The sequence below is a fragment of the Podarcis liolepis genome (genome assembly GCF_965112155.1).
Source record: "Podarcis liolepis genome assembly, chromosome: 17".
NCBI classification, from domain to species: Eukaryota; Metazoa; Chordata; class Lepidosauria; order Squamata; family Lacertidae; genus Podarcis; species Podarcis liolepis.
Genome location: NC_139571.1, coordinates 35,518,292 through 35,542,824, shown reverse-complemented (window position 1 = coordinate 35,542,824; position 24,533 = coordinate 35,518,292). Strand labels below are relative to the sequence as shown.

The following is a 24,533-nucleotide window of genomic DNA, read 5'->3' as shown; positions in this document are numbered from 1 at the left end:
TCTTATCCTGAAGCAAAGTATTTAACCTGAAGCAGTATTTCTAGGTTAGCGGAGTGTGTAACCTGAAGCGTATGTAACCTGAAGCGTATGTAACCTGAAGCGTATGTAACCCGAGGTACCACTGTACTGCTCCCTGCGGGGTGCTGGGGGCGGTAGTAGCCTTGGATGCAATTGGGAAGCGTTGAATAAAAATAAAGGGAGTGGTGGAAGCATTATTGTGTGCTGTTAAATAGTTGAGCACCATTTCAGACCCTTGAAGTGTCCCTATTTTCCAGGGACAGTCCAGGATTTACAGAAGCGGTTTCAGTTTCTGATTTGCTCCCGAAATGTACCGCTTTTCCTTAGGACATCCCTCTTTTCACCGGAGAAATGTTGGAAGGTTTGGAATAGGACATTGCTATTTTCATTGGAGAAATGCTGGAGGGTATTGCCGGTGCGCCCAAAATAGTGGCGGAAAGAAAGAGAGGAAGGCAATCACAGTTATTCTCCTAATTTATTTAAAATTAGGTCCTGGGAGGTAGAAAGAGGTAGGTACATTTGATGAATTAGCTCAGCGCTGGGTTGGCTTCGCTAGTTCCTTGACCCTTTCTGAGCAGTAGGCCTTTTTAGCAGTCTCCTTCACCACAAAGGCTTCTGGGTTAAACTGGACAATTTGGGTCGCAGCCCTGCGGGGGGAAGGTAGTTGTCAGTCTAAACAGTGATCTGCGATACTAAATGGATCTGAAGTAGTAACAGAACAATCCCACCCTGAAGTTATACCTGCTGGGCGGGGATAGGTAAAGGTAAAGGGACCCCTGACCATTAGGTCCAGTCGTGACCGACTCTGGGGTTGAGGCGCTCATCTCGCTTTATTGGCCAAGGGAGCCGGCGTACAGCTTCCGGGTCATGTGGCCAGCATGACTAAGCCGCTTCTGGCAAACCAGAGCAGCGCACGGAAACACCGTTTACCTTCCCGCCGGAGTGGTACCTATTTATCTACTTGCACTTTGATGTGCTTTCGAACTGCTAGGTTGGCAGGAGCAGGGCTCCCTCTAGCTGTTTTAGCTTCTGCCTTAGTGGCTATCCCTGGCTTTTGTGGGAGGTGGGGGTAGGGACAGAGCCGAAAAGGCCCTGGCTCTGGTCAAGGCCAGTCTAATTTCCTTGGGGCCTGGGATCTTCAGGGTGTTGTTATTTGCAGACCGTAAGGTCCTCTGTGGGGCATACCAGGAGAGGCGGTCCTGTAGGTACCAGGGTCCTAGGCCGTATAGGGCTTTAAAGGTTAAAACCAGCACCTTAAACCTGGTCCTGGACTCCATCAGGAGCCAGTGCAGCTGGAAAAGCACTGGGTAAATGTGATCCCGCGGCGGGGACCCCGTAAGGAGTCTCGCTGCGGCATTCTGCACCTGCTGGAGTTTCTGCATGCACCTCAGAAGAAGATGGTAACAGATCCCTTCTTTCCTGCCCCCCCCCGCCTCAAATCTGAGAATCAACCAGACCCTGAGCGCAAGCAAAACATATTCATCGAGTCATCCCAGGAAGTCCCACCTTGCGACAGGCTGTGCAAGTTCACCAAGTCTAGGCGAAGCCACAGCATGTTTTGCCGCTGCTGAGACAGGCCACTCAGGGGGACGGTCAGGGGCACTCCCCGGAGCCAGCGCTTTCGCTCTCGCAAGCTCCATTAACCTCGGACTTGCCACCGCATTCAAGGCAGCCCGGGTCACCTGTGGAACAAAGGAGGAGCGTTTGTTGCTGAACAGCACACAACTGATTATATTCAGTACAGTGGTCCCTTGGTACTCAAACAACTTGGAACCCAAACACTGCAAACCTGGAAGTAAGTGTTTCGGTTTGCAAACTTTTTTTGGAAGCTGAACATGCTCCGTTTTGAGAGTTACACTTCCGTTTTGAGTGTTACGCCGAGATCTGTCTGTTTTTGCTATTTATTTTGCGTTTTTGTTTTTGCGGCTCTTTTTGTTTTGTTTTTGTGACTTGGTGGAACCCAGTTCAGCTGCCGATTGATTGATTGATTGTGTGACTGCAGTACATTGTTTATTGCTTTCATTTTATGGATCAATCGTCTCGTTGGACAATAAAATTCATGTTTAATTTCTGTTCTAGGGGTTGTTTTTAAAAGTCTGGAACGGATTAATCCGTTTTGCATTACTTTCTATGCGAAAGCATGCCTTGGTTTTGGAAAGCTTTGTTTTTGGACCGGACTTCCGGAACAGACTAAGTTTGAGAACCAAAGTAGCACTGTATATTCCTAACAAAACTAGGAGAATATACAGGTGCTTCATCAAAGATTTGGGGTGCCTTTACTCCTCCCCGCCCCCCCTTCTCCCAAAAGCAATCCTGAAAAACAAGGCAGGGGCTGAAGTTCAAATCCCAAAGAACCAAAGTAACAGAATTACGTGTCGGATCGGAGCCTCTTTGTATCTGCTATCATAGCACAGGGTTTCTCTCTTCTGTACCGGTCGGGAAATGCTTAGGATTCTTGCGGATGCCGAAGCATGCATTGCAGACCTGCTAACACGCGTTTCAGGCTACACAGAGCAAACAAAGCAGAAAACAGGAGTCTTTTAATTTTAAAACAGATGTTACAAACAAGAGCAAAGACAAAACACCTCTGTTACAGAAATTACCGGGGGGGGCGGCGGCACATCTTTAAATTAAATATTACAAATATTATGCCTAAATGTATCCTTTCAACTTGACAGCTCAGGGAAGTTACCTAGCTTTAAAAATAATATGAAATCATCTCCTTTCCCAGTTTCCTCCATTCCAAAGCTATTTTCCCCTTGAAAGAAAAGACAGAATGAAGAACAGCAAAAGAGGCTTGAACTCAGGGGTCAGCCTCTTTTCTTTTGGCCTTAGGCCCACCCCGGGCCGGCCGTCCATTGTCCTCCCTGGCCAAGGGTGGGTCAAAGGCCAGCTCAAGCAGGTGGGTGGCACCTGCCCAGGTGAGCCTCGCTTGGTGCCGCAAACCCCGCCCACCTGTGGGGAAGGGAGGGCGGATATTCCCCTTGAAAAAGGACTCCGGGAAGTTCCCAGGGGTGACAATTGCTGGGCTCATTGTTAGCCAAGGGAAGCCAAATCTCATCACCTGACTCGCCTCAGGCTAAAGACATGCAAAGGAACTTCTATTGTAGTTTTGGATGGTGGGTACTTAAGACATATTTGTCTATGCTAATCTTATACCTGAGTCTTGCCCTGCCATGTCTCCTTTTGCTAATCTTGTACCAAGGACTTGTCTGGACATGTTTGCCAAGGTTAACCCCTCCCCTTTTGTGACATGTCAGTGATGTAGCAATGATGCTGTACAAACTGTATTCTGGTATATGGTGGGAGAGTTTTAAAAGTCTTTGTCACCTCATCCTCGGGGTTCAAATTTGCTCTTTGAACCTATTGCGCAATAAACTTTGGTCTACAGCTATTTGCTCCGGTTGGCTGGAATCCTTCCTTTATTCCGCAGGGACCCGCGGGCTCTGCCTGACGAGCTGGGTGACTGAGCAGCCTCGCACCTAGATTTTTCCGTAACAACCTCAAACACATTATTTCACTCCCTTTAAGGAGTCTCAAAGTGGCTAACACTCTCCTTTCCCTTCCTCCCCCACAACAAACACTCTGTGAGGTGAGTGAGGCTGAGAGACTTCAGAGAAGTGTGACTGGCCCAAGGTCACCCAGCAGCTGCATGTGGAGGAGAGGGGAAGCGAACCCAGTTCACCAGATTACAAGTCTATCGCTCTTAACCACTACACCACACTGGCTCCCTTTTAATTATGCTATCAATCGGAGTGAGGAAAGGAAACAGGCACACAAAAATCCCCCTTTAAACTTTACACCCCTTTAAACGAAGCGCTGCAGTGGTGCCACAGACATAACGTGACATCACAACATCACAATGACACGTTATGTCGTGGCGCCATTGGGCACCCATAAACTGGGGCCCAAGTCAGTGCTCCTGACTGTTTGGATTAAGCTGGTCTTACAAACTCAGAGGAATGGGAGCAACCAAAAACACCAAGCCCATTTGCTGGGCTCAGCTCTTTGAAAACAGTTCAGCTGCAGCAAGGAGGGCAAGCTGTGGGCAACTTTCCCCCAAAGCAGTGGCAGAACCCTGGGGCCTCCTTTGTAGTGCGGAGAGAAGCACAGAAGACTTCACAGGACAGGCAGAGCCTGTGTATGGAAATGCTTGTTGAAATTGTCATTGTTGATGGTGTTCTCTGGTTCAGCATCATCATTGATTACCGTATTTTTTGCACCATAACACTCACTTTTTTTCCTCCTAGAAAGTAAGGGGAAATGTCTGTGCGTGTTATGGAGGAAATGCCTACGGGTGGCATGCCTACGGATTTTCCTCCTCTAAAAACTACGTGCGTGTTATGGTTGGGTGCATGTTATAGAGCGAAAAATACGGTACCTCTTTTGGAAAGGAGAAGGATGAGGGCAGGCTTCGCGGATGTGAGAGGTTCAAAATCCTTGGGGAAGCTTCCCAGCAAAGTGCTGCGCTACTGACAGGCCACTGCGGGGAACTGCGGGGCCTGCAAGCAAACACAAACAGGGGGCCATTAGCAACTACTCCTCACTGCCCCCACAACCCACCCCCCACCAGTGTGTAGCTAGATGCGAGTTCTATAGCTACCTGACACAACTCATAGATGCGAGTGGCAAGCGTAATATTTATATAATGTCTATAGTGATGTGTGTATTGAAAATGCTCTTTTATATGCGACACCCAGGGCTTTTTCTAGCAGGAACTCGCCGGAACTCAGTTCCGACACCTCTCAAGTGGGCGCCATGGGCATTATAAGAGAACAAGGTAGGTATTCATGGTGAGTTCCAGAACCTATTTTTCTAGAAAAATAGCACTGGCTACACCTAATATAATAATAATAATAATAATAATAATAATAATAATAATAATAATAATAATAATAGCACTGGCTACACCTAACATAGGATTAAACCACTGAGCCTGGGACTTGCCGATCAAAAAGTCGGTGGTTCGAATCCCCGCGACGGAGTGAGCTCCCGTTGCTCGGTCCCTGCTCCTGCCAACCTAGCAGTTCAAAAGCACATCAAAGTGCAAGTAGATAAATAGGTACCACTCTGGCGGGAAGGTAAGCGGCGTTTCCATGCGCTGCTCTGGTTCACCAGAAGCGGCTTAGTCATGCTGGCCACATGACCCGGAAGCTGTACGCCGGCTCCCTCGGCCAATAAAGCGAGATGAGCGCCGCAACCCCAGAGTTGGGGGGTCCCTTTACCTTTACACCTAATATAAAATCAGGGGTGTATTGGGGTGTTGGTACTTCAAGTGTGTGATCCTTTATGACAGGGATGTCCAACAGGTCGATCGCAATCTACTGGTATATCCCTGCGAGGTTTTGGTAGACCACAGTCAATCGCTGGTTCCCTTTCCTCAGTGGTGGTAAATCAGAATCGGGCCCCGCCCCCTCGCCCTGCCCTCCATGATCTCCCCAAAAGGGGTACATCACTACCAGTTTTTTATTCTGTGAGTAGATCGCAGTCTCTTAGGCCACACCCCAGGAACGACTTTTACTGGCTGGCTAAACCAGGTGAGGAAAGCTGATGGGTCTCACACCCTGGGTGAGTTAAGGGCTTCTCCTGCATGCGAAGACAGGCTCCGGTGGATGGAGCAGACGAGACCATAGAGTAAGGTTTCTGCATGTGTAGAGGGAAGGGTGGGGCAGGTGGGGCTCGTCAACCTGGGAAGGTAGCCCATCTAGGAAAAATAAAACTCTGATCCTAAACCTCTGCTGCCTTGCAGGATATCTTCAGGAGAAGAAAAGGCTAAGGAGGAAACCCTTCACAAATCTAGAGCAGAGTCCCTAAGATGGTTGGATGACGCCTTGTACGCCGCTTTCCATCAACTCCTACAGCCAAGCTGGTGCCAAATGTATTGCTCTGCTTTCCTCTGGATCACATCAGTGAAGCTGAGAGGTGGGTCTTAATATCTGGGCAGCCCAGAACCTCCATACCCACTGCCCAGGCTTGCAACCCAGGGAGGTGCTAATGCAGTGCTTTGATTTCACTCTCGGAGGCACACTCCATTATCTCCTGAGACAGTTATAACAATAATAATAACAGACAGATATAACAGACGGATGATATTCTAGGGTGCATCAACAGAAGTATTGTACCCTGATCAAGAGGAGTAATAGTCCTACTCTATTCTGCCTTGGTCAGGCCACACTGGAATACTGTGTCCAGTACTAGACACCACAATTAAAGAAGGACATTGACAAGCTGGAACATGTGCAGAGGAGGGCAACCAAGATGATCAAGGGTCTGGAAACAAAGCCTTATGAGGAACGGCTGAGGGAGCTGGGTGTGTTAAGCCTGGTAAAGAGGAGACTGAGAGGAGATATGACAGCCATCTTCAAATATCTAAAGGGCTGCCACATGGAGGATGGAGCAAACTTTTTTCCTCCTGCTCTGGAAGCCAAGACCTGAACCAATGGCTTCAAGTTACAAGAAAGGAGATTCTGAACATCAGGAAGAACTGTAATAGCTGTTAAATGGTGGAACGGTCTCTCTTGGAGGGTGGAGGGCTCTCCTTCCTCGGAGGTTAGATGTCCTGGATGCTTTAGTTAAGATTCCTGTATTGCAGGGGGTGTCGACATGCAGAGGGGCAGGGAGGCCAGCTGGCAAGCCCAGCTCAGACGTCTCCTTCCATTGGCCTATGCTCCGATGCAAATCAGCGACCCGAACTTCAAAAGCCAGGGCATGCAATTAGCAGAGTGTACTGCGCACACAGAAGTAGGCATGAGACGTAAGTCATGCTACAGCGGCAGATTTATTAAACATAAATCAGAACAAAAAAACATGTCGTCTCTCTCTCTCTCTCATGTTGTCTCGGAGAGAACAGCAAAAGCTATACACAAACAGAAGTTCCCAGCAACCTGTGCTGGAATGTAAACAGACATGTGACATGCAGCAATTCCACATGCCTGTTCCTTAAGGTGGAATGGAATTCTCAACTTCCATGCACATGACATGTGATGCTAATTATTACCCCCTGGACCATAAAGAAGGCTGATCGCCGAAGAATTGATGCTTTTGATTTATGGTGCTGGAGGAGACTCTTGAGAGTCCCATGGACTGCAAGAAGATCAAACCTCTCCATTCTTAAGGAAATGAGCCCTGAGTGCTCACTGGAAGGACAGATCGTGAAGCTGAGGCTCCAATACTTTGGCCACCTCATGAGAAGAGAAGAGTCCCTGGAAAAGACCCTGATGTTGGGAAAGATGGAGGGCACAAGGAGAAGGGGATGACAGAGGACGAGGTGGTTGGACAGTGTTCTTGAAGCTACCAGCATGAGTTTGACCAAACTGCGGGAGGCAGTGGAAGACAGGAGTGCCTGGCGTGCTCTGGTCCATGGGGTCACGAAGAGGCGGACACGACTAAACGACTAAACAACAACAAAGAGTTAAATGATAACTAATCAGAGGCAGCTACAGGCGAGCTATGAGATTCAGGTGAGGGTCAGATGCCTTGTAAATCCCAGCAGGTATATAAGAGGACGACCCAGCCTGCCCAGGCCTCTGGGGTCCCTTCCAATTCTATGATTCTACGACTGCCAACCACAATATAAACTCACCACTACACAACATTGCCCCCTACCCCACAGGGCAGGATAACTTCATGCTCAGGTGTCACTTGTGGCCAGAGTCACACGCCTTCACTGTCCCAGCCATGCGCCCTCCTTGGGCGTTTTTGCCTGACTGGAATGTGCCCATTAACTCTGCCCATGCTTTGTGCATGCCTGGCTGAAGGAGGATAGAGAGCGCCTTGTGGGAGCATGAAGGTAGCTGCCCCGGGTGCAGAGCTAAGACTCGCATTCAGCACTCCACCCTCTCTTGCCTTCAGCACGTTGGCCCTGGAAGGCTGCCCAGAAGGGAGGGTGGCTTTTGGGCTGGAAAATGTTCCCCACCCCTGCCATGGGGTGACTGGAAGGACACACAGGCAAGAAAAATCATACAAGTCTCAACCGCATGTTAAAGTTTCTGAAAATGTTTTTGATTTACCGTTGCTTCATCTGCCTCTGCGGCTTTTTCTGCCCCACCGTTCAAGCTTGACAGAGCAGTGTTGCCTTCTGGTTGCCATCACTTAATGCTGCTATTTTGGACCATCCAGGTACCCCTATTTTCTAGGAACAGACTTGGATTTACAGAAGCCATCCCAGTTTCTGATTTGATCCCAGAATGTCCTTCTTTCCCTTTGTTGTTGTTGTTTAGTTGTTTAGTCGTGTCCGACTCTTCGTGACCCCATGGACCAGAGCACGCCAGGCACTCCTGTCTTCTACTGCCTCCCGCAGTTTGGTCAGGCTCATGTTTGTAGCTTCTTTCCCTTAGGATGGCCCTATTTTCATCAGAGAAGTGTTGGAGGGTATGGAGTTATGTGACTCCCGAGCCAAGGAGTAACTATACAACCTTTAGAAGTCATCTGAAGGCAGCTCCGTATAGGGAAGTTTTATGTTTTATTATGTTTTTATATATGTTAGAAGATGCCTAGTCAGATGTGTGGGGTATAAATATAACAACAACAATGGGTGGTACTGTATCCTAAACCACTGAGCCTCTTGGGCTTGTCGATCGGAAGGTTGGTGGTTTGAATCCACATGACGGTGTGAGCTCCCATTGTTCGGTCCCAGCTCCTGCCAACCTAGCAGTTCAAAAGCACACCAAAGCAAGTAGTTAAATAGGTACCACTCCAGCAGGAAGATAAATGGCATTTGCGTGCACTCTGGCTTCCGTCATAGTGTCCCGTTGCGCCAGAAGTGGTTTAGTCATACTGGCCATATGACCCAGAAAGCTGTTTGTGGACAAATGCCAGCTCCCTTGGCCTGAAGTGAGATGAGCACCGCACCCCATAGTTGACTTTGACTGGACTTAACCACCCAAGGATCCTTTACCACCACCATAACCTCCTCCTCCTTCTTTAGGACCTTCCTATTTTTATTGGAGAAACATTGGAGGGTATGATATTTGGGGCCCTTGCAACTTGAATGCTCCTCCATACAAAATTCCTTACACACAGAAAACCAGATGCTAAAGAGAAGGGATGTAGCAACCCTGACATGTTTGTTTTCTACATGCAGGGATTTCTCTCTCCATTATCACCCATTCAGTCATGTGAGCACCCTGCAATTCATACAGTCCAGGGACGGGTTACCCCCTCACCAAAGCGTTGCCTTCTTTCTTTCAAAGACGAAGACCAAGAGGCCGAGATCTCTGTGTATGAAGAGAGTTTAGCAGCAGTTCTCTTCCCATCCCTAGGCCTCTTCTCTGGTCTTTCCAATTTCCCCACTGCTTCTGCTAAGCTGATTTCTTTTTCATGCCTCACCCTCAAGTTTTATAGCTGGTGGGAACAGGGAAGTAGACAACCGTCTCGTTCAACTGGCAGCAGATCAGCGAAAAAAGGTCCAAACACGTGAGGAGGGAGAACTATTGTGTATATGATGAACGACTGAAGCGTTTGTACAGAGAAATGATGGCAAAAAATTATGGCAGCCTGTGATTCTGGCCAAAAAGCAAGCCGACAAAATGGATAGGGTCCAGATGTTATTGAGTTGCTTATCAAGTGAAGAAGTGAACATAATTAGGCTTCTGTATCACATGATACAAACAGTTAGTGGGTGATGATAACCAGCTGCTGTTCCTGCAGCTAGAAATGCAGATCACAACTAATGTTCTCCTTGTGCGCATGTGCGATAGAAAATGAAATTAAGTTTGGCAGCTTGACTGGTGTCAACTTCCTGAGGTGTCTCTCCAATATAAATGTCATTCTTTCATGAGACCACCCCTCCTATCTTAATCATGGGCATTTTACTAGTTTCAAATGAAAAGTGCACCCCTCCAAAATATCAGTTGCTTCTTGCTATTGTAAAGATGGCATAGAGATTCTGAAAGGGATTTGGGCCAGTTCAGGATTCAGGCCATAGTTGTGTGTGTGTGTGTGTGTGTGTGTGTGTGTGCGCGCGCGCGCGCGCGCGCGTGTGCTGAAGAGGGAACTGCAGGTTTCCATTTATAGATTTTCATATTTCCATCTGCTCGGATCCTTTTCCCCTTTCAGTTTTTCTCCATGACATCACCTCTTTCTACGCGTCTACTTCTCCCTCAACTTTTACTTGCAATTGTGGGAAAGTGCAGTTGAAAAATGGGAGAAGACTGCATACCCTCCAACTTTTCTCCGGTGAAAATAGGGACACCCCATTCCATAATAATAATTTTATTATTTTATACCCTGCCTATCTGACTGGGTTGCCCCAAGCACTCTGGGCAACTTCCAACATATATAAAAACATAATAAAACATTTTTAAAACTTCTCCTGGGATTGACGCGGTGGCTTGGGCACCCGCAAGCTCTGCGCTGCCCCAAACAGTCCGCCCACCGCCTCCCCCTTAGCTGTAGGGCGGCCAAGTGGGAGGAGGTAGGCAGACTCCTCAGAGACCCCGCGAAGCGTCCAGCCCCGGCTCACCCCACCCCACAGGCAGCTGGCCCCAGGTGCCCGATTGGCTTGTTCCGCCGCTGCATCCTTGCCCTTTCTCTGAACAACACTGAACGACTGCAGTTTGAAGTGCAGCAGGGAGAGATGAGCAGCTAACGTCAACATACTGTGAGTCGGGATCAGTGAAAATATAGCCCTTCCTCTACCCATTTTCAGACACATGATGTTTTCTTTGAGAGCTGCAGCTCTTGAGGTGCTACGAAGGCTGTGCATATGGGCTTCTGATGCCTGGGAACTGACAGCAAGTCAGAACAGCTAGGAAGACTAGCTCTCCAGGCACAGATCAACCTTCCACAGACGTCATGGCAGCTACTACTGTGGTGTAAATGGGACATTTATATAGTTCCATGTAAACACTGCCTGCCTGGGAAGAAGTCTGCAATTCGTGTGAGGAGCAACCAGATCAATGGCCTCTCCAACACGGTTCCCTCCTAAACACTCTGCAGGTGTGTTGTGGGACCACACCATCCTGAAGGCAACCCCCACATTTCTGTGGTGGCTAGTGCAAATTGGCTTTGTTTTCGAATCTCAGCACACACTTTAAGAAAACCGTTCCCCCTTCCTTGGAAAGCTGATCCTCTACAAGGCAGCCCAGCAATCAACACAGCTGGCAGCACGAGTCTCTCACCTTTGTTTCAGGTAGATTTCTGCGCATCTTCTAGGTTCTGCCAGGTGTAATATCCGTTGGCTCGGGGTTATAGAATATAATCCAGGAGGGCGGTGCCAGATCTCAGACGAACGGCCGCAACTATACAAATGGATGGACCTTGGAAAAACCGCAAGGCGTCAGTGGAGGTGAAGCAGAGCTTGGCATTAATTCAAACAGCAAGTCAAAAGTGTGAGTTCCACCTTATTTTATTCATCCTGGTTCTACGTCGTGGTTTCTTTGTTTTATTTCTTTATTATATTTATATCCCGCTTCCCCTCTCCCCCTAAAGGAGCCCAGGGCTTCTTCATATGATTAGTATGAACAACTGCACCATCCAGAAAGAGAAGGGTTCTAGGCTAGCCTTCTCCATTCCATCATTGTAGATTTTTTAAAAAAATAATTGGGGGGGGGGAGTTTAAATGGTTATTTTAACAAACAAACAAAATTCCACTTTTTTAAAAAAAAAGTGTATTGATTTAAAAGAATATCCAAGTTTAATACAGATGTATTAAAGACACACAACCTCTTATAAGGGAATTGTGGCAATTTATTAAAGGCTGCTTTTCTAGGGACCTCTGCTCAAATATAGTGCCAAACTGGCTGGCACTGTATTAAGAAGCCACAAGGGACCTTGGACTTCTGTGTTCCCTCATTCTCCTTCCTCCTCTCATTGCAGTGATTTCCTAACTCCAGTTCTGGTTTGCAGCAACCCATTATTTGTCATTTCATCCAAACAGGTATTGCATGGTCTGTGCCTGCCTGCAAACTCCCCAAAACCCTTACTTTGCAACCTTCGGAGTGGAACAGGTTCCCCATCACTGTCCTACGCATTGAAAAATCATATAGCCATCTTGGCTAGAAATTTTCTTGGGGGGGGGGGTGTGAGATTATTAGGAAGCTGAATTCTGTGCCATCAGCGTATTCCGCACTACTTCTGTATCCCTCTGAAAGGCAACACACACACACATTGTCATTGATATGACAACACTATATGCACACATTCACTTGTAGCTGATATTTCTTGCCCCAAACAGGAATCTAGGGGGCAAGTCAAAGGCATGGAATATGCACTATATAAAGGTAAAGGGACCCCTGACCGTTAGGTCCAGTCGCGGACGACTCTGGGGTTGCAGCGCTCATCTCGCTTTACTAGCCGAGGTAGCCAGCGTACAGCTTCCGGGTCATGTGGCCAGCAGGACTAAGCCGCTCCTGGCGAACCAGAGCAGCACATGGAAACGCCGTTTACCTTCCCGTTGGAGCGGTATCTATTTATCTATTTGCATTTTGACGTGCTTTCAAACTGCTAGGTTGGCAGGAGCAGGGACCGAGCAACGGGAGCTCACCCCGTTGCGGGGATTCGAACCGCCAACCTTCTGATCGGCAAGTCCTAGGCTCTGTGGTTTAACCCACAGCACTATATAGACTGTGCTTAAATCATTCCATGAATTGTTCCACTGTGCCTGAGGAACTGGCAGTCAAAAGTGCCCCAATGTTGGGCCTGGAATTCAAATTAAAACATCCTGCAATTCCAGCACAAACAGCTGCTTGCTTGGTGAGTCAGATCTCTTGGCAACTGAGAATAATGGCGACACCCTTTTCACGATCTCTCCCTTCTGCCTGCCAGTTGTTGACGGAGAACCAAAATTAATATTGAATGCCCTTATTATTACTTACGCCGTGAATAATTATTCATGCCAGACTTTCTTCACTTCACCTAGAGAGACACCTTTGCAGCGCCGTAAGGTGATATTAATAGGAGGCCAACACTTGGGGAAAGCAATGGCCAATTTTGGGCATGTCTTCATTACAAAATATATATTGGGAGGGTTCCATCACTGTTAGGACTTCCCCCAAAGAATCCTGGGAATTCTAAGGCACTGGCAAGAAGACATTGTCATGAAGACGGTAATAATAATAATAAATTATTTATACTCCGCCCATCTGGCTGAGTTTCCCCAGCCACTCTGGGCGGCTTCCAATCGAGTGTTAAAAACAATACAGCATTAAATATTAAAAACTTCCCTAAGATGTCTTTTAAAGATAAGATAGCTGCTTACTTCCTTCACATCTGAAGGGAGGGCGTTCCACAGGGCTGGTGCCACTACCGAGAAGGCCCTCTGTCTGGTTCCCTGTAACCTCACTTCTCTGATACAGGTACGCAGGGGTGGAGGAAGGGGGTTGCGGTGGGTGCGGGCCACCCTGGGTGTCACCACTGAGGGGGGTGACAAAATGTTGGGCGACACTCACCACATGGCCTGCAGCGTGCTTGAGCCACGCATCTTTCCTGGGAGAGAGGCGGTGGCTTGGGCGCATGCAGGCTCCGCGCTGCCCAAACAGTCCGCCCGCTGCCTCCCCCCACAGCTGTAGGGTGGCTGAGTGGGAGGAGGCAGGCAGACTCTGGAGGCCCCACAGTGCGCCCCACCCTCGCCTCACCCCTATGGGCAGTTCGCCCCAGGTGCCCAAGCGGCTTCCTTCGCCACAGCAGGTACCGTCTTGGAGCACCGTATCCAAGCTCAGAAGCAACACCAAAAACAGCAGACCACTTATTACCAGCGATGTGGTGTGGGTTGCCAGCTGCTGTGGCTTTCTGCTACCCATCTCCCCACTGTTGATATTTTCACCCCCTCTCATTGCAAGAATCTCCGGATGTTTTCAGAAAGGAGGGGGCGGAAACCGCTCTTCACTTCTTCCTCTCCTGCCTGGCTTTGTGGGGAGTCTGAGTGTTATCTATGTAGAGATTAGATGGCTGAGTGAGAGCTGTAACACTCATGCAAGCCAGTAGCTCTTTAGTTTTTAGTTTACAGTAGCTATTAGAAATAAAAGAAGTTATGCTTCATGTTATGTACTGAAGTTCTCACCCTGGGCCAGCAGGGGGGTACTGTAGATAGTTATGCAAATAAGGGATCGAAAGTGAGGTTCAGTGATTGGATAGTTTTAGAAAGTTGTTACAGTTATGTTGTACTGGAGCTCTATATAAGCAGGCTGACTGAACCCTTCAGTTCTGTTCTGTCCTGGCCTGTGAATAAACAAGAGCTGCTTGAAGAATCGCTGTGTCGTCTGATATGTTCACCCACAACTTAACACTTCACAGCTTTCTTCCGTGCTGTTCATACTCTGCTGAGTCTGGGGGCTCACAATGGACAGTTGTGGGTCCAGGGAACTTAGACCTGATTTCCAGGATTGGAAGGTCTCTGGAAGTGCTCCAGTCGCCTAGCCCAGTCGGGGCAGATCCAGCTATTGAGCCCAGTTGTTGGCATCGGCTCAAAGGCGTACTGACACCCACAGCGTATTGTCTGTCTCCCACACCATCTGCCATGCGGCACACCTAGAGTCCTGCTTGTCACAGCAAGTGCTGGAGAGGAGAGAAGGCCTCAGCGCAGGGATTAAGCAGGAGGAGATACAGCAGCCTCCTTGTCTCGCACCATCACAGACGCATTTCAAAGTATGCACAGTCCCAAATGGAAGCCATTAAATCGTGTGTGGGGAACCTTTGGTGTTCCAGACGGTGCTGAACTACAATTCCCATCATCCCTGGCCATTGACTATATTTGCTGGGGCAGATGGGACTTGTAGTTCAGCTGTGGTCCCACGTTTCCCCACATCTGCCTTAAACGTATAGCTTTGCTTCTTTGCTGAGCAGTCTAATATGCCATATACAAGCTAAATTATAACAACAACAACAACAACAACAACAACAACAACAACAACAACAATTCACCCACCCTTCCGCTGAGGGCCAGCTCCGAGGGCCTTCTGGTGATTCCCTCACTGTGAGAAGTGAGGTTACAGGGGACCAGGCAGAGGGCCTTCTCGGTAGTGGCACCCGCCCTGTGGGACGCCCTCCCACCAGATGTCAAGGCAATAAGCAACTATCTTACTTTCAAAAGACATCTGAAGGCAGCCCTGTTTAGGGAAGCTTTTAATGTTTAATTCTGTGTTGTGTTTTTAATATTCGGTTGGGAGCCGCCCAGAGTGGCTGAGGAAACCCAGCCAGGTGGGCGGGGTATAAATAATAAATTATTATGTTTATGTTTATGATATATTATTCCTCCCAAACCTTTCCGCTTGGTTTCAAAAGAGGCTTGCCATGAACAGCATGGGAAGCTGCTGTTCAGGAAGCACAAATCCAAAGCTCCGCAGGGAATCAGAAAGACAACCCTTGATTTTGGCCTGAACCCACTCAGCTCCTGTATGCTTTTAAATGAGGGAAAGTAAGAATGACAAACCTGCGTGGGAGATTTGCATCTAGTTTCTTGGGTTTTGCCAGGCCTAAGACTCTCGAAGTTGGCCGACACATCAGAGCACGTGAGGAAAGGGGCCATATCGTATCTTGGTTTCCCCAGACTAACTTACTGTTACGAATAAAAACAAAAGTGCCACTCAAACCACGGTTAGAAACTCCGGCACACAACCATAGGTTATCGTGTTAAGCATCCATTCTTATATTACGCAAATCACTCACACACACATATGCGGTTATAGTTGTTCTCACCCGAAATCATCTATAAAGATCTGTGACTTTCTGGGAGCAAACTGATTAACGGTGATTTTACAACGGGAGGCCACTCATTTGATGGCTGTGGTTCACTGATTTGGCTGGCTACCATTAATTTATACATATATCCCACACTTTCTGTCCACCTTACAAGATCTTTGAGACAGCTAAGAGCAGGAAATAAAAGCAATACAGTGGTACCTCGGGTTAAGTACTTAATTCGTTCCAGAGGTCCGTTCTTAACCTGAAACTGTTCTTAACCTGAAGCACCACTTTAGCTAATGGGGGCCTCCCGCTGCCGCCGCGCCGCCAGAGCACAATTTCTGTTCTCATCCTGAAGCAAAGTTCTTAACCTGAAGCACTATTTCTGGGTTAACGGAGTGTGTAACCTGAAGCATATGTCACCTGAAGCGTATGTAACCTGAGGTACCACTGTACTATTAAAAAAAAAATCACTTTTTTTTTTTAAGTAAAGCCAAAAATTCTTTCAAGGGAAAAGGCAGAAATAGAATTCAGGTCTCAATGCCTTCTGCTCACAGCCAGAAGGTGCAAAAATGTCAACAATGACGGAGTCAGACAAACAGGAAATTCTAAGCCTGGGCACTGTCTCAGAGAAGACATGGCATTGGGACACGGCTTCTCAAGTATCCCGATCCTAAACCCTATATTCCTTGGGAGGTCACCAGTTCCTGAGAATCACAACCGGGCAGGGTACTGTTGTGCTCGGGTCCAAGTCGTGGGTTTCTCATAGGCATCTGGTTGGCCAACGTGAGAACAAGGTGCTTTGACTGGGCCTATCAGGGCTGTTCTTATGTTCTCAGTGTACAGTGGTACCTCGGGTTAAGAACTTAATTCGTTCTGGAGGTCTTAACCCGAAACTGTTCTTAACCTGAGGTAGCACTTTAGTTATGGGGCCTCCCGCTGCCGCCGCCGCACAATTTCTGTTCTCGTCCTGGGGCAAAGTTCTTAACCCGAGGTACTATTTCTGGGTTAGCGGAGTCTGTAACCGGAAGCGTCTGTAACCTGAGGTACCACTGTACTTAAAGGTAAAGGGACTCCTGACCATTAGGTCCAGTCGTGACCAACTCTGGGGTTGCGGCGCTCATCTCGCTTTACTGGCCAAGGGAGCCGGCATACAGCTTCTGGTCATGTGGCCAGCATGACTAAGCCGCTTCTGGCAAACCAGAGCAGCACATGGAAACGCTGTTTACCTTCCCGCTGGAGTGGTACCTATTTATCTACTTGCACTTTGATGTGCTTTCGAACTGCTAGGTTGGCAGGAGCAGGGACCAAGCAACGGGAGCTCACCTCGTCGTGGGGATTCGAACCGCCAATCTTCTGATCGGCAAGTCCTAGGCTCTGTGGTTTAACCCACAGCGCCACCCGCGTCCCTACACGACTGTACTTACTTTGGAGCAATCCAACCGAAGTGCGCTTGAAATGCACCAATAAGGGTAGAGTCACTCCAAAGCAAAATGCCAAAATTCTGAAACCATGGTGACCAGCACTTTCAAATATAGTCAAAAGGACCACTAAATATCTTTCCAAATAACCCGTGATCCATCTTCTGATGGTTTTCAAGCTACCCAGAATACACCAGGCTATATAACTGTTAAAAATTTGAAGGGCACAGTTTGAAGGTCTCTGGGGCAACATCCTTGCACTTTCAGTTCCATGAAGGAGAAAGGCAGGATATCGATGTAATAAATAAATAAGTGTAAATGCAGATTTAGGTTTTAAATGTCAAAGGAGGCAGGCTAATTTGCCTTTCAAATCAGCCCATATAAATTATTCAATTAATTTGCACCCTACTCCAAATCACCTAATCAATTCATTTACCCCCCCAATTCAATTCTCAACAGATTCAAATCAGTTTGATTCTCCTTCAATTGCCTCCCCCCAAATTATCTCTAGATCACGTAATAATAATAATATTCTACCCAATAAGCAAGATCACCTCCTCCAATCTAATTTTCTCCAAAATTCATTACCCATCCAGAATATACAGAAAGAAAAATATTCGGGACCTCTACTCCACAAGCCTATCCTTGCTCTCAACCTCTAATGATGTAAAATATGGAGCTGATAATATGGGTCTTTAGTACAAGTCTGTCATAAGATAATTGTGACAGCTATGGCTCCATCTGCACTATATATTTTAAGCACTATCATACCACTTTCAACCGTCATGGCTTCCCCCAAAGAATCCTGGGAACTGGTTTCTTAAGAGTGCTGAGAGAAGTTAGGAGACCCATATTCTCCTCACATTCCCCTCACTTTGAAGCACAATTCTCCTGGTGTCTTAATGCTCAATCCCTCTTCCCAGGGGACTCTGAGAATTGTAGCTCTATGAGGCCAAACCACAGTTCCCAGAATTCTTTGAGGGAATAAAAGTGGTATGAAACCACTTTAAATGCATAATGCGGATGAGGCCTATGACAATGAGCACGTTAAGGTGCCAAATGCGAATAATTCTTATTGTGATTCACATCCTTTATGAAGCCACACAATCTTACCGGAAAAAGTTCCACACGTCTTTGATCTCCTTTGGTTTTGCAAGCTCTTCCAACCTGGAACTGAAAACTTGTACAGTTGCAAAACAAACAAGAAACACATAGGTGGATAAAACCACCGTGCATAAAGTGTAAGTTCCCTTCCAGGGCTAAGAAACCTTTCTTTTCCGCATTCTCTTTCTGGGGCGCCACATGACAAGTGTGGCCAGAAACCAAAGTTGGTGTGGCGAACAATGTGACTCTTACGTTTGTACAATTGCCCACATTCTAACCAGGCAAAAACCAGGCATTTCCACACACACAGACCTCTACCCAGGCAAGCAAGACTGCAAGCATATTTTAAAAAGGTAAAGGACCCCTGACAGTTAAGTCCAGTCGCAGACGACTCTGGGGTTGCGGTGCTCATCTCACTTTACAGGCGAGGGAGCCGGCGTTTGTCTGCAGTTTTTCTGGGTCATGTGGCCAGCATGACTAAGCTGCTTCTGGTGCAACACAACACCGAAACCAGAGCAGCGCACAGAAACACTATTTACTTTCCCACCAGAGAGGTACCTATTTATCTACTTGCACTTTTTGGCATGCTTTTGAATTGCTAGGTTGGCAGCAGCTGGGACCGAGCAACGGGAGCTCACCCCGTCGCGGGGATTCAAACCGCCGACCTTCTGATCAGCAAGCCCAAGAGGCTCAGTGGTTTAGACCACAGCGCCACCCGCATCACCTGCAAGCACATTATACCAGTGCAAATGTTTGGGATCAGAACACCAGACAGTCTATGCAAAATGTTCTTATTAGAATTCCAGTCAAAGAGCTTATTCTGTTTTATTTTTATTATTTGCATTTCCAGGAGGCTGGAGTCTTGGGGTTCCTGTATTCCTACTTCCCTGTTCCTACTGCTCTGCCTTGAGAACGCTTACAGAAAACTGACAAGAAGATGACAGGTTATTATGTTGATTTGATGCAAAAAACAAACAAAACCACCCGATAATGGACTTAGCTAATTACATTTGAACTCCAAAGGCATTCCGTCATGTACAAAACTTGCTCCTAGGCAAAGGCTTCATTGAGAGACACCTTTGCACCTGAGGCGATAGGCCTTTTCTTCAAGCCAGGACAAGCCAAGGCACTTTTTATAAGCAAACAGCCTCCCAACCAAGCAGGGCTTATGATGATGTTTTCTTGACAGACAGGGGCAGGAGAGTAAATACCAAGAGAGGAAGAGAGAATGAGAGAGCTCTGCGTTCCCTCCCTTTTCAGCAGTTTGTTAAAAAGGCAGGGAAGTTAAGTACAGCGCAGTCAGGGGCCAGACCTGGTGTGGGTGGGGCATTCTCCATCCCACAGTCTTGCTGAGAGTAGCTATTGACCTGGCAAGGTGGGGAGATCAAGTATCTAGGATTTCCTTGTAATTGAGACCGTCTATCAATCACAGAGGCTGATATTGCACATCTGTAGCACACAGGGCAGGCTGATCACCGAAGAATTGATGCTTTGAATTATGGTGCTGGAGGAGACTCTTGAGAGTCCCATGGACTGCAAGAAGATCAAACCTATCCATTCTGAAGGAAATCAGCCCTGAGTGCTCACTGGAAGGACAGATCCTGAAGCTGAGGCTCCAATACTTTGGCCACCTCATGAGAAGAGAAGACTCCCTGGAAAAGACCCTGATGTTGGAAAAGATGGAGGGCACAAGGAGAAGGGGACGACAGAGGACGAGATGGTTGGACAGTGTTCTCGAAGCTACCAGCATGAGCTTGACCAAACTGCGGGAGGCAGTGGAAGACAGGAGGACCTGGTGTGCTCTGGTCCATGGGGTCACGAAGAGGCGGACACGACTAAACGACTAAACAACAACAACAACAAGCACACAAGCCAAAAGTACAGGCAGCCCCAACTAGAGACTAAGGCCCAGCTATGGATGAGTTTTGTGGTTCTATTTCCAACAGATCCCGGCAATTTTTTTAAAAAAATACCCTTCCTACAGTCAACTTTCTCCAAAGGATTTGCAGGTGACCAGGCTCCTATTTTGCTGGCCGCCCTCTAGCCATATATTTGGCTGTACTTAGCCCAGTCAGGCAGAAACTGTGTGGTGATCCCGGCACAAATTGTTGACGTGCTAGTAATGACAGGCTGGCATAATCTAGAACCATGAAACTGGCCAAGGTAGCTCCAAAACTCTGTACGTAAACAGATACCTTTTTCCTATTCCTTCCAGATTTGCTTCCAGGTTTGCTTCCATCATTGCTGTAAAATCCAACACCTAGAAGTTGAAAGATACTGTATAAAAGAGTATTTGTGACTGGGCTGAGGTGCACAGGCGGTCCTAGAATGTTACTAAGGAGTATAGAATCACAGAATTGTAGGGTTGTGGGTTCGAGGAGGCCCAGCACCCTGCAAGGTGGGGCTCGACTCCACAATCCTCAGACTAAGAGTCTCAAACTGTTCCGACCATAGCTGTCAACTTTTCCCTTTTTTAAGGGAAATTCCCTTATTCCAAATAGGATTCCTCGCAAGAAAAGGGAAAAGTTGACAGCTATGGTTCCCACTGAGCTATCAGCCTGACATACATAATAGAGAAAGGAAAGCTGCAATATGCCTACTAAACCGGGAGTGAGCACCACTGAACTTCTCTGCAGACGTTCTTGTTTTCTTATGCAGGACAGTGTAAATGGGGAGGGGTGACTTTAGTGCATTAGAAAAGAGCCAAACCTAAACATACTGCCAAATAATTACTTTGACAGAAGAATTCAGACACACCCTTTTCTTGCTTGATACAGGAAGCCCTCCCGGGTTTATTTGCTATTTGTCATATGCATTCTTCCCCAGGACTACACCCCAATGAAAATCTAGTATCATAGCCAGTATCATCACCTGCCTTTGTCCCTCCTCCCACCTCCATGGACAATCGGCTGCCACAGGAGAGATAAACACAGATTAAAGGTAAAGGGTAAAGGGACCCCTGACCATTAGGTCCAGCCGCGGACGACTCTGGGGTTGTGGCGCTCATCTCGCTTTACTGGCCGAGGGAGCCAGCGTACAGCTTCCGGGTCATGTGCCCAGCATGACTAAGCCGCTTCTGGTGAACCAGAGCAGCGCACGGAAACGCCATTTACCTTCCCGCCGGAGCGGTACCTATTTATCTACTTGCACTTTGACGTGCTTTTGAACTGCTAGGTTGGCAGGAGCAGGGACCGAGCAACGGGAGCTCACCCCGTCGCGGGGATTCGAACCGCCGACCTTCTGATCGGCAAGTCCTAGGCTCTGTGGTTTAACCCACAGCGCCACCCGCGTCTCTTAAAAACACAGATTAGCACAGAATAATAGGACTGGGAAGACCCTCTCAGCCACGAAGAGAGCTGACTGACTTTGTGTCTACTCAGCCTACTCTTCCCTTCAGATTGCGCTGAGAATAAAATGGGAAAAGAGAACCACATAATCTGCTTTCAGCTCTATGGAGGAGAGATGGGATACAAATGTAAATAAATGCTTTAAAAAGGTGCCACAAGTTTTGTGGCTGGTGCAACAGTAGATCAGGAGGGCTCAACTTCAAAAACAATATATTCCTAATAACAGGCATTGAGTTAGATTTTGTTGGGAAAGAAAAAAAGTGAAATCATTATTCATATACTTTGCCCAACGTCATTAATATGTAGAAGTTACAGGTGGCGTTATAATGCGTGAGTTCTGCTCTCCTCTCATTTTTGTTTTCTGGGGTTGCTGAAATATCTTGCAGGCCAGGTATTGTAAAATGCATGTCACAAGCAACAATTAAAATCACACTCAGCAGAAAGCTTGTCTAAGAAGCTGCAGTCAAGGAAAAAGCGAGCGATGGTTACAGAATTTGCAGCAGATAACCACAGAGGCCCTGGAAGTTCTCTCTTACCTTTCACCTGATTGAAAACCAGGGAGAGAAACTGCAAAGGAAGCAGAAAGAGCAGGTGGGTTTTAATGTCTGCAACCTGCGCACTCAAACCTCAAATTACCAGCAATTACATGCAGAACAAATGCTCCCTGTGCACTGACTTTTAACTAACAAGGAGTTTTTCCACCTAATTAAAGGTTACTTTGTTCCAGCAAAGCGATGGTTTTGGCATTTTGCGTGTTGCGACTGCTGGCAACCCAGCATCTCCCTTGAATATCAGGGTATCGAAATGAGAACCAGGGTACACTGTCAGAACGCAATTCTACCTTTTGAATTCACACACTGCCCCAGATACACCTACACCAGCTGAAATCAGGAGGTTTTTAATGTTTGAGGTTTTATTGTGTTTTTAATATTCTGTTGGGAGCTGCCCAGAGTGGCTGGGGCAACCCAGTCAGATAGGGAGCATATAAATAAATAAATAAATAAATATTATTATTATTATTATTATTATTATTATTATTATTATTATTATTATTATTTTATTACTTATACCCAGGTCATCTGGCTGGGTTTCTCCAGCCACTCTGGGCGACTTAAAGATTATATATTATTATTACTTATTATTTATTGAATTTATATACAGTGGACGCTCGGGTTGCAAACATGATCCGTGTGGGAAGCACGTTCGCAACCCACAGTGCTGCGGCTGCACATGCACGGGTCACAATTTGGTGCTTCTGCACATGTGCAGGTGCCAAAACCCGGAAGTAATCCATTCCAGTACTTCCGGGTTCAGCGCGGTGCATAACCAGAAATTGCGCAACCCGAAGCGTCTGTAACCCGAGGTATGACTGTACCACCCTATACCCAGACGTCTCAGAGCGGCTCACAGAACAAAACCAGAACACAAACCCACAAAATATATAATCAAAATGAAAACAACAACCCAATAACCCATAATAAATATAATAAAACATCACACATTAAAAACTTCACAATACAGGGTTGCTCTCAGATGTCTTTTAAAGGTTATGTAGTTCTTCATCTCCTTGACATCTGAAGGGAAGGTGTTCCACAGGGTGGGAGCCACTACCGAGAAGGCCCTCTGCCTGGTTCCCTGTAACTTCACATTTTACAGTGAGGGAACTGCCAGAAGACCATCGAAGGTACACCTCAGTGTCTGAGCTAAGTGATGGAGGTGCTCCTTCAGGTATACTGGGATGAGGCTGCTGTTTTTATTTTAGAAATTCTATACAATGAGAAGTGACAACTTTCATGGGACAGGATTTGGATTGCGTGACTTGCACCTTAAAGGTAAAGGTAAAGGTAAAGGGACCCCTGACCATTAGGTCCAGTCGCGACCGACTCTGGGGTTGCAGCGCTCATCTCGCTTTATTGGCGTACAGCTTCCGGGTCATGTGGCCAGCATGACTAAGCCGCTTCTGGCGAACCAGAGCAGCGCACGGAAACGCCGTTTACCTTCCCTCTGGAGTGGTACCTATTTATCTACTTGCACTTTTTGTGCTTTCGAACTGCTAGGTTGGCAGGAGCAGGGACCGAGCAATGGGAGCTCACCCCGTCGCGGGGATTCGAACCGCCGACCTTCTGATCAGCAAGTCCTAGGCTCTGTGGTTTAACCCACAGTGCCACCTCCGTCCCTGACTTGCACCTTATTATTATTATTATTACTTCTGCACAAGTATTACAAGGACATTGTCTTCTTTTGTATCTGGCCACTACCCTGGCTCTCTCTCAGTAGCATCCTGGGCAGATGTGGAAAGAAAGGGAAAGGTATCTCATTCCCTCCTCTACAAACACCAGGCTGCTAGCGCCAAGCTGCCCCACTTTCCCCCTAAAACTGCAGGTTTACAGAAGCCAGGTTTGCTGGACAGCAGATGGCTTTCTGCGGGGAAGACCACTTTTCAATAGGGGTGGTCTCTTTCAATCCCACATTTGGTTTCCGCTGTACTCTTCTTCTTTCCTTCCGATAAAACGGAAATATTTCCAAAAAGAGAAGGGAACTTTCTGCTCCTGCTAGGAGCGATTGGCTGAGAAAGCTGCTTCCCGTCGGAAAAGGAGTGCGCTCTGCACATGCTCAGAAATCACACCCGCTTTAAGCCGTTTTTTCCCCCCAAACAACAACGTTGCACTCTTAAAAGAGGCTATGCACTCTGCATATGCGCAGAGGCAAACTCCTCCAGGTGCCAGAATTTTCTCCCGGAAGGAACTGTGGCTCTGCAGAGTCTTCTTTTCACGCACCTTCCTCTGCCTGCACCATCCTGCACTGAAGGCGCCTCTTCTAGATCTCCCCGCTGCAAAAAAAGAGAGAAAAGACACGCACGCGCTCTGCCGGCGCGCCCCTGTTTGTTTCGGTTGCCCGGGTAACCAGCGACTCACGCGCTTCTAGCCCTCGCTCCCTCCGGGCCTTCTGCAATGGCCGCCATGCGCTTAGCCAGCCGCCAGAGGGCGCTCCGAGTGCTTTATCTTCTCTGATTACCTTACAAATG

At 47.5% G+C, this 24,533-nt stretch overlaps 1 protein-coding gene across 4 annotated transcripts; it reads right to left on the bottom strand.

Annotated features, from left to right (window-relative positions):
* Window positions 1-474: 474 nt before the first annotated feature.
* SPMAP2L (sperm microtubule associated protein 2 like) lies at window positions 475-24,405 on the bottom strand. 4 transcript variants are annotated; one of them, XM_083481967.1, is made up of 10 exons: window positions 24,286-24,402; window positions 22,045-22,075; window positions 20,357-20,421; window positions 18,171-18,230; window positions 15,386-15,511; window positions 11,139-11,276; window positions 4,400-4,520; window positions 2,391-2,522; window positions 1,525-1,700; window positions 475-665 (listed from the first exon to the last, which is right to left on the bottom strand). In XM_083481967.1, exons 3-10 carry the CDS (start codon window positions 20,401-20,403, stop codon window positions 551-553), a joined length of 915 nt encoding a protein of 304 aa, XP_083338093.1. In that variant the 5' UTR covers window positions 20,404-20,421; window positions 22,045-22,075; window positions 24,286-24,402; the 3' UTR covers window positions 475-550. The 4 variants fall into 4 exon arrangements, with proteins under 4 accessions (XP_083338093.1, XP_083338094.1, XP_083338096.1 ...); XM_083481968.1 differs by lacking the exon at window positions 24,286-24,402 and adding an exon at window positions 24,139-24,258; XM_083481970.1 differs by lacking the exon at window positions 15,386-15,511 and having other exon boundaries at window positions 24,286-24,405.
* Between the last annotated feature and the right edge of the window lie 128 nt (window positions 24,406-24,533).